Source organism: Centroberyx gerrardi, chromosome 21, assembly GCF_048128805.1.
Source record: "Centroberyx gerrardi isolate f3 chromosome 21, fCenGer3.hap1.cur.20231027, whole genome shotgun sequence".
Taxonomy (NCBI): Eukaryota; Metazoa; Chordata; class Actinopteri; order Beryciformes; family Berycidae; genus Centroberyx; species Centroberyx gerrardi.
The window spans coordinates 4656805-4665553 of record NC_136017.1 but is presented as its reverse complement, the minus strand read 5'-3'; the positions used below and the strand labels follow the sequence as shown (position 1 = coordinate 4665553).

The 8749-nt window shown below is 43.0% G+C and overlaps 1 protein-coding gene across 1 annotated transcript in view; it reads right to left on the bottom strand.

The window, feature by feature from the left end:
• Nucleotides 1-1833: 1833 nt before the first annotated feature.
• The window catches only part of als2b (alsin Rho guanine nucleotide exchange factor ALS2 b), a 26427-nt gene continuing 19511 nt past the window's right edge, over nucleotides 1834-8749 (bottom strand). Inside the window, exons 23-32 of the mRNA XM_078291235.1 lie at nucleotides 7557-7721; nucleotides 6672-6789; nucleotides 5336-5493; nucleotides 4696-4812; nucleotides 3935-4111; nucleotides 3786-3843; nucleotides 3372-3433; nucleotides 2601-2750; nucleotides 2373-2469; nucleotides 1834-1898 (exon numbers count right to left, since the gene is read on the bottom strand). Of these exons, the coding sequence (XP_078147361.1) occupies nucleotides 1860-1898; nucleotides 2373-2469; nucleotides 2601-2750; nucleotides 3372-3433; nucleotides 3786-3843; nucleotides 3935-4111; nucleotides 4696-4812; nucleotides 5336-5493; nucleotides 6672-6789; nucleotides 7557-7721 (1141 nt within the window). The 3' untranslated portion in view covers nucleotides 1834-1859. The remainder of the gene's footprint in view (nucleotides 1899-2372; nucleotides 2470-2600; nucleotides 2751-3371; nucleotides 3434-3785; nucleotides 3844-3934; nucleotides 4112-4695; nucleotides 4813-5335; nucleotides 5494-6671; nucleotides 6790-7556; nucleotides 7722-8749) is intronic.

Below are 8749 nucleotides of genomic sequence, written 5' to 3'. Positions count from 1 at the left end.
TCCATAGCTGAATATCACTTTTCACAACATCAGATACCACAACATGTGAAATGACAAGCGAGTCTTCATCACTAAACAAACATAAACATGTAGTCATGTGTGTCGTGGCTGAACAACATCATTTTTTCCATATTGTTCCAGATTTTTTGTTCAAGACCCTGGAAATTCCCAAATTCATTTTCCATACTTTTTCCAGAAACCCTGTCCAGAATTATTAACACTGAAAACTCGGCTCAGAAACACACGAGTCGCATTCAGATTGTCTAGGAAACCCAAACCTTTCTTTTTTCCAACTGGTTTAGCTTTTTGCTTGGCATTCCTCGTCGACAGGTGGAGGAAAATCAGACTTCAGAGCGACGTTTCCTGACTGGTTTTGCATCAGGAACGTTTTTTAACCTTTGACATAAAAAGGTCCTGACCCAATACATCAGAAAAGACAAAAACAATCTATCCAAGTTCTTCTTTGTCGGTGTTTCTGTCGGAGCGGCGCACAAACCACCAGAGGAGAAACACTGTTCATCAACGTCTTTAAATCCAGGCAGCTGGACGTCCCGTTCATAAAGTCGGGTCCTCTGACATCACTAAGATGCAGTAAGAGTGTGCTTTGAAGTCAAAAGGTCCGAAGAGGAGAAGAAGAGATCGAGCGCTCCTTATCTTGAGTTCAACCTTCTTTTAAATACAGTCGTGTTTCTACAGATACGTTTCCATGATCGTCTGTCTGACAGAAAAATGTCACATTAGTGTCGCAACCAGAGCGGCGCTGGCGGCTTTTACTGTTCTACCAGCAACTGTTCTACTTCTCACAATAGAAAAGGAGGAGTAGAAGAAGAAGAAGTGGTGGTTAGTCGGCTGCCAGTCGACGGTGGGAGAGCAGCGCTGGTGTTAAAGGAGAAGACCGGTGTCGTTTTAGAGTTACAGCCCATTTACTTCTGTCTACAACTAGTTTACATCTCCCTCAATCATTTTGCAATGCATGCCGCATTTGGATTTTTTAAGATGAACTTATTTTTTGTTGTTTTTAAAGTCAAACCTAGCTTGAAGTGAAGTGTCCCGGCTAACAAAGACGTTCTAAATAAAAAGCCATGGATGTGACAGTAAAGTTTGTTTTTGAGGGATTATTTCCTGGAGGAACGTAACGCAGCGCTGAGATGAAAACACTCGACTCTGACACGATGAAATAAGGAGAAAATAGAAAAAGTTTGGCTTCATGTTTCCTGTGATGGATTCTCTCGCTCTGTGGAAGTTTGTTTTTCACACTGGACAAGAATGAATGGCAGCAAATGTCTTCTTCTGAAGGGAAGAAAATGAGCGCTGATATTTGTAACTGTACTGACTGTGTGCAGAAACCAGAGAGGAACCTGGACCGCTAGGACTGACTTTAAAAAACACCGGTATTCTCCTTTAATTCCCCCTCTTCAGAGCAGACTCCTTCATGTCGGAGTCACAGCTTCCAAAGACTTTTAAGAGTCAGTTCTCCGCATTTCTGCTGTGTTCAGTTTTATTGTTTTATATTGGACGGTATGAAATGGCTCATCTCGGGCTGGTAGGGGTCCCTGACCGGGCAAAGAGCGCTGCAGTGTGTGTGTGTGTGTGTGTGTGTGTGCGTGTGTGTGTGAGACAGAGCAGGTGGGAGGTGGTCCCGTCTCTGGCAGATGGAGCCGTCAGAAACCTGTTCCGTGTGATCCTCCGCCCTCCTCGCGTTCCTATTGGCCGCTGCACGTGTCCGTCATCGCGAAGCTCACCGGTTCCCAGCGCTGTCATTGGCTGTCACCGGTGCTGGGGGGGGAGGAGGGGTGGAGGATGGGAGGGGGGGGGGGGGGGGTGCAGACCGCTGAGGAGGAGTAAAGGCCCCGCCCTCTTTATGTGACCTTCTCATGTTGGATCTGGTAGTAACACGCCTGGGAGGGAAGGGGAGGACACATTACATATACACACACATATATACAGTACAGTATATATACTATATATACGCACTGTACAGGCAACATACTGTGCATTTACATAGAAAGCTGCTGTACTATAAGTGACTTACAATGCAGAATTTTGGCCTTTAATTATAGAGAATTTGAGTTGCAAATTTCGTGTCAATGCGACTTACAGTGTAGGAGTTAAGGGGCTTTCAAAGATAGAAATTTTGACCTTTAGTTATAGCGCCCCCATCAGGTCAATCAGTGTATTGTTTCAAACAGGAGAACAAAGTGACAAACTGCGTCTTCCCTCCAAGTTTTGTCAAAATCAGACAAACATTCAATATTTTTGTCCAGACTTCTCCAGACCTGTCTAAAAACCCTTAGCAGTGCAATCCTGCTGCCTAAAACCCCTCCCTGGTTTGACGAATGTGATGTGTGTGTGTGTGTGTGTGTGTGTGTTACCTTGAGTGTGGTGAACATGATGCCGTGCTCTCCGTGCTGCACACAGGGGTCCATCAGGTCCTCGATCAGGCTGACCTCTGACCCCAGGTTCCTGATTCTGAGGACAACGACACAGCGCTCCCATCAGAGAGACAACACAGCAGAAGGACATATGATGTGACCTGTGTAGAAGTGTGTGATGTGTGTGTGTGTGTGTGTGTGTGTGTGTGTGTGTGTGTGTGTGCTGACCGAGCGCGCAGCACCACGTAGAGGAAGACGGGGAAGAGGTCGTCCATGGACCAGAGGAAGTCCTGCTTCAGCAGCGACAAAACCTCCTGGGTGATTTCCTCGAACGTCAGCTGGATCACCTGCAGTTTGTCCGACGGCGTGAACGTTGTGCTGCAAGCAAACAAACAAACAAAACAACAACAACAAAATGAAACCAAAGGACTCTTCTCCCTTCACTGCAAATTAACCCGTCTTCATTTAGGTGGCGTTCTGAAGAGGAAATCTACAAAGGCCTTTTCATGATACTGAGACATAAAAGTGAATAATAATAATAATATTAACAGGAAAAGAAGACACTCAAACAGCAGGAGTTGTTTTGGACATCACACGTTAACGTCAGCACTTCTAGATGAAGTTGAGCCCACGATTATTTAAAACCAAAATTAGCCAAAGCTTCTTTTTATACTCTGGAATAAAAGAAGAGAGGAACTTGACAAAAAAACAGACTCTAAACGGTCACTTTTAGAGGCCAAGGTTAGGAAACAGCTGGCAAAAATGTGCCATATTTTAATTTTCTAATACATTTGCGAACTTGTTTAGCTATGATGAGAAAAACACGACTTGAAATGCAAATTATTGACCAAGAGTTGTAGTTTGTCTGTTTTAGGGAGCCGCACAAATGTCGCGTAGTTCCTTAAAACGAAGGACCACAACGGTCATTCTGAGATGCAGAAGTTTTAACGTGCTTTTAAACTATTCAATAGACAAACTAACTGACTCAATAAACTCTACCTGATCTGTTGTAGTGTTTCCACTGCGGAGGCGAAGCAGGCGTCCTTGGTGCTGGAGAGGACCTGAAGGAGAAACATCTGGGCTTTACATCTTCACATTATAATGTTAGGCAGTTTCCGAAATTAACTGTCCGGTTCACCTGCCAAGGGCTGGAAAACTAAAAATAACTTACCTGCCAAGAATCGTTTTTACCAGCCAAAATAATTACAAATTTTTCATCAAAATAGGGTTAGATGCCCATTTTCAATGCTTTTTTGTGTATTGTTAATTTGAAACTTGGTCACTCACTTACAGAATGGATCAGGTTTGAGAGTGAAGCAAATTAAATACCAGAGATGTTTTTTTTTTATCTTACTTGCACAAGCTTGTACATTTTTCTGGTGTTTCTGTGTTTTATCACTTTGCAAACCGTACCTGCTGCTTCTCCCCCAGCGCAGGCATGGAGACGGGGATGGAAACGGGCCAAAACTTTCTGAGGAAACAAAAAAACGGGAGGGAGACAACGTTTAAGATTGAAATGGGTTAACATTATGCTATTTTGAAGAGGTTCGAATGTGACGTACTGCTGGACCCCCAGGAAGGCGAGCAGGGCGAGGTCGGGCTGCTTGTTGAGGCGGAGGACACACTCCCAGTAGACGTCGTCCTCCCTCTCCTTGTCCAGAGCGTAGAGGGTGAAGAGGGGCGGGTAGAGCCGGGGCAGCAGGACGGGCAGCAGCAGGGCCGAGCTGCTCACCACGCGCCTGGGGAAACACACACACACACACACACACACACACACACACACACACACACACACACACAGGGGGACTATGGCACCAGCATAGCACTACTTTGTTCACAATGGGGAAAACCATTCAATTTAGATAGATAGGTAGTCAGCAATTAACAGGGTTTCAGGGGAAAAACGCAGTTGGAAGTTTATCAAATGCTCCCCAAATTCTGGGGGAAAACGTGTCTGAGATGTTACGTTTGAGTTTAAGATATTTACCTTTAATTATATCACCCTCATCAAGCCAATTAGTGTTTTTTTAGCTGCCACAACACAATGACAAGGTGCGTAGTACCGCAAAGTTTTGTCAAAATCCTGAAATTTTGACAGGCTCATTAGTGTATTTTTTGTAAATACAAATACAGTGAGAAGATGCATCATCCCACCAGGTTTTGTCTAAATTAGACCAGATATCAATGTCTGAGATAACAGCTGATATATCAGGTTTGATGGACAGACGGACGGACGGACACACCCCAGTCCATACCCCCCCCCCCCCCCCTCCCTCCAGGCCCCTGAAGCTTCCCCCCTGGGGGGGTGACGCGGGGTCTTTACCCAGGTTTGGGTGACTCCAGCTGGGCGTCGGTGCAGCCCGGCTCCCTCTTGTCCTGCAGCTCCGTGGACGGCTCTGGAATCAGACCGCCCTCTTCTGGCAAGTCAGGGAACAGGAACCTAAAGAACACACACACACACACACACACACACACACACAAAAAACCCATTTAAGAACAAGATATACCAAAATGGTGACAATCATCACCGCCATACACAATGTATATTTCAGAAGAAGAGATTAAGTGTGTGTCAGAAAGTTTAAAATATAATCAGAGTTGAGCTCATCTGGTTTTATCCACTCGTTTCTATCATGTATGACACACATTTAATACAGTGGACATTCATATCACATGATGGTAATAGGCTCCTATCCCTTTGTCAGCATGTGAACAAGTCAATTTCCCAGAATTAGGTGTTTGTATTGATTGGTTCTTGGTATATTTTGAATTATTTATCTACCTTTCCTGTAGCTCATTAACCAATTCACCTCCAAGGATTGATTGATTGATTGATTGATTAACTTATACACAAACAAAGCAAGTACATGTGTAATTATCCATTTATCTACCCATCTACCCATCCGTCAATATCCATGATGTACATTCACATGACATGACTCTGTGTGCAGTGTGTGAGCTACCTGACGATCTGGAAGATGCGGCTGAGGTAGGACTTGATCTCGTTGACGGCCTGCGGCAGGAGGCGCCGGTTCGCTCCGACGCCCACGTAGGTCATCCTGTAGACCGCCACCAGGGTCTCAATCAGCCGGCCCAGAGGGTGGAGGGGGGTGTCACACGCCTGGGGGGGGGGGGGGGGGGGGGGGGGGGGGGGGGGGGGGAGGGGGGAGAGAGAGAAAAGAGAGCTCACTTCAGGTGTTTTACTCTTTTTCTTTCTACGTTCTATTTCTTTGTTGTGTTTTCCATTAAATCTATTTAATGTCTTTTATTGATTATCTTTTTCATCCGTTTGCTTTGGCAACGCAGGAATGTACTTGTCATGCCGATAAAGCAAGTTGAAATTGAAAAATTGAGAGAGAGAGAGCGAGAGAGACAGACAGACAGAGAGAGAGAGAGAGAGAGAGAGAGAGCGAGGGAGAGAGACAGAGAGAGGGAGGGAGAGAGAGAGAGGGAGGGAGAGAGAGAGACAGACAGAGAGGGAAAGGGAGAGAGAGAGGGAGAGAGAGAGAGAGAGGGAGGGAGAGAGAGACAGACAGAGAGGGAGAGAGAGAGGAGCTTCTGTCTCTTCTTTCATTTGTTGTTTTCCTAATTTCTATACTTTAAGAAAGACAAGTTTTCCATTATGAAACTTTTGAGGAACAAGACCTTTATGAATAAAAAATACAGGTTTCATGTTTAAAGTTATCATAATCCTTTTTTTTTAATATCTTTTGTGCTTAAATGCATAAGTGCATAAATGGAAATTACATTCCTGTAACCGCAGGAGAGAATAGCTTGCATACACACAAACAATAAAGTTGCTGAAATCCATTTTTTTCTGCCTTCTGTGTTTTTAAACTTTCATGTAAATAGTAATCAAATTTGTATTTTATATTACAGTATATTCTAACAAGAAGATAACAGCTAGGATACAAATACATATACACAATGTCCAGCAGATGGTGCTATCATCACAGTAGTAAACAGTTGCCATACACATACACACTCGATGTGATAAATTATTAGACGCTGATCAACACGTTATCACCTTAGAGGAAACATCGCTCATTAGCATTTATTTTAATGATAAATTTAATAAAGAGTTTTAATGTCTAAAAGCATGTTGGACTAAAAGCTGTTTCAGAGGATTTTCCAATTCTGAGCAAAACACTGAATCCTTGTAATTTTCTTTGCCTGTTTTTGGCATGAAAACGGCCGAATGTAAATACACTGATATAGTGATGCAGATATATTGATATGCAGATATATTGATATGCAGATATATTGATATATTGATATATGACGTCGTTCCGGACTCACCTTGATGAGGTAGAGGCGGATGGTGTGGTATCTGTCCATGGTGATGGGCCCGACATGCTGGGGGATGACCTCCAGGCTCTCCAGGGTTCTGCTGTGACTCCGGGACAACAGCTCCGGACTGGGACACACACACACACACACACACACACACACACACACACACACACACACACACACACACACACACACACACACATCAATCAGTCCTTCATACACCTACAGCACACTATTCCTGCCCCAAGAGCAGCGTTACTCTCAACTTTCGCTCAACTTTCACTTTCGCTCTCAACTTTTACGTCCCTTTTAAAAACATTTCTCTATAAACATGCTTTTACTTGATTTTATTTTATTTTGCATACATACTTTATACTGTTCTTATAGTCCTCATTGCTTTCATTTACTTACGTTTTATTACCACTGTTTTCTTCCTCTAATCTGTAATGAGTGACTTTTTTTAAATTAGAATGTTGTTACTTAGATTTTTCCAACATATTATTCCATTTTTGTTTGTTCAAATCTTAAAAAAGTAGAAAAAACAAAAGTCTTGAGGCACCTGCTTGATATAAAAGAGACTGGCTCACCATATTAGAAACAGAGCAACAGACTTTTAACACATTTCTAACACAAACCATATTGCTACGGCATGTTTTGAAGTGGGGAACGCAAAAGTAATGTATTAAGTTACTTCTTATAACTTTGTAATGTAACTAATTACTTTTTAAGGTAACTTTCCTCATCGCTTCAGACGACAGACAGAAAGAAAGAGACTCAAACAGCAGAATGAGAAAATCAGAAGAGGGACAGACAGACAAAGAGACAGAAGCACAGAGAAAAAGGTTGCTTCTGTGTGTGTGTGTGTGTGTGTGTGTGTGTGTGTGTGTGTACCTGTCCTGGATGTGTCGGCGGCTGGTGGTCAGGGCCACGGCGATGTTCTCCCAGGCTCTCCAGTTCTCCCCGCGGCCCGGAGCCTCGCAGCCCAGCCGACTCCAACACTCCTCGAACACCGCCTGCCACTTCTCGTCCGCACACACACACAGACGGCCCAGCTTCCTGCAGCACGCACACACACACACACACACACACACACACACAGATACACACACAGATACACACACAGATACACACACAAACACAAATGAACATGAAAGCTGCTGATGGCGGTACACACATACTAGCCAAAACTGGTGGCATGACGTTGACAAAATAAATCCTGTTGCCAGTTGCTTCTGTTGTTTTTTTGGAATACTGTGATTACGATATAAACTGTGACACATGTAGATCTTTTTTTTCTATATTTATTGCTTTTTATTCTTTCAACTAGAAATAACCGCCTCGTGGTTGTATGCCTCCACCAATAAACTTTGTTTTATCATTGCAAGGACAGTCTTTATTTATTGAACATATATAATTAATGTGATTATTAGGTCAACTTAAAGGATTTTGGTGTCTGCAAAAGTAAGTGACAGCACTTCCACCGTTTTTGTAGAATGACCCGAGATCGTTTTCTCAGCTACAGTGGTAAGCAAAACATTATGATGTCACAGTGAAGTTGACCTTTGAACTTTTGGATATAAAATGTCATCACTTCATCATTTTATCCTATTAGACATTTGTGTGAAATTTTGTCATAATTAGCGTATGAATTCTTGAGTTATGGCCAAAAACGTCTTTTGTGAGGTCACAGTGACCTTGACCTTTGACCTTTGACCACCAAATTCGAATCAGTTCATCCTTGAGTCCAAGTGGACGTTTGTGCCAAATTTGAAGAAATTCCCTCAAGGCATTCCTGAGATATCGCGTTCACGAGAATGGGACGGACGGAAGGAGGGTGCAAATTGTTATGCTTAATCTGAATAAAATGATTTTCTGTGACTTTTCTATCACTGACTTTTCTTCAATGTGGAAACTGCATTATTTGTGAATATCCAGATGTATTTGCTTTGTAAAAAATATGTTTCAAAAATAAGTTGGATGAGTTCATGTCATGCCAAGGGAGAGATTTCACATGTATTATTCCATGGTCATTTTTAGAGTTACCTGGCAAACTGAGTCAATGTGTTTCATGAAAAAAAGAAAAG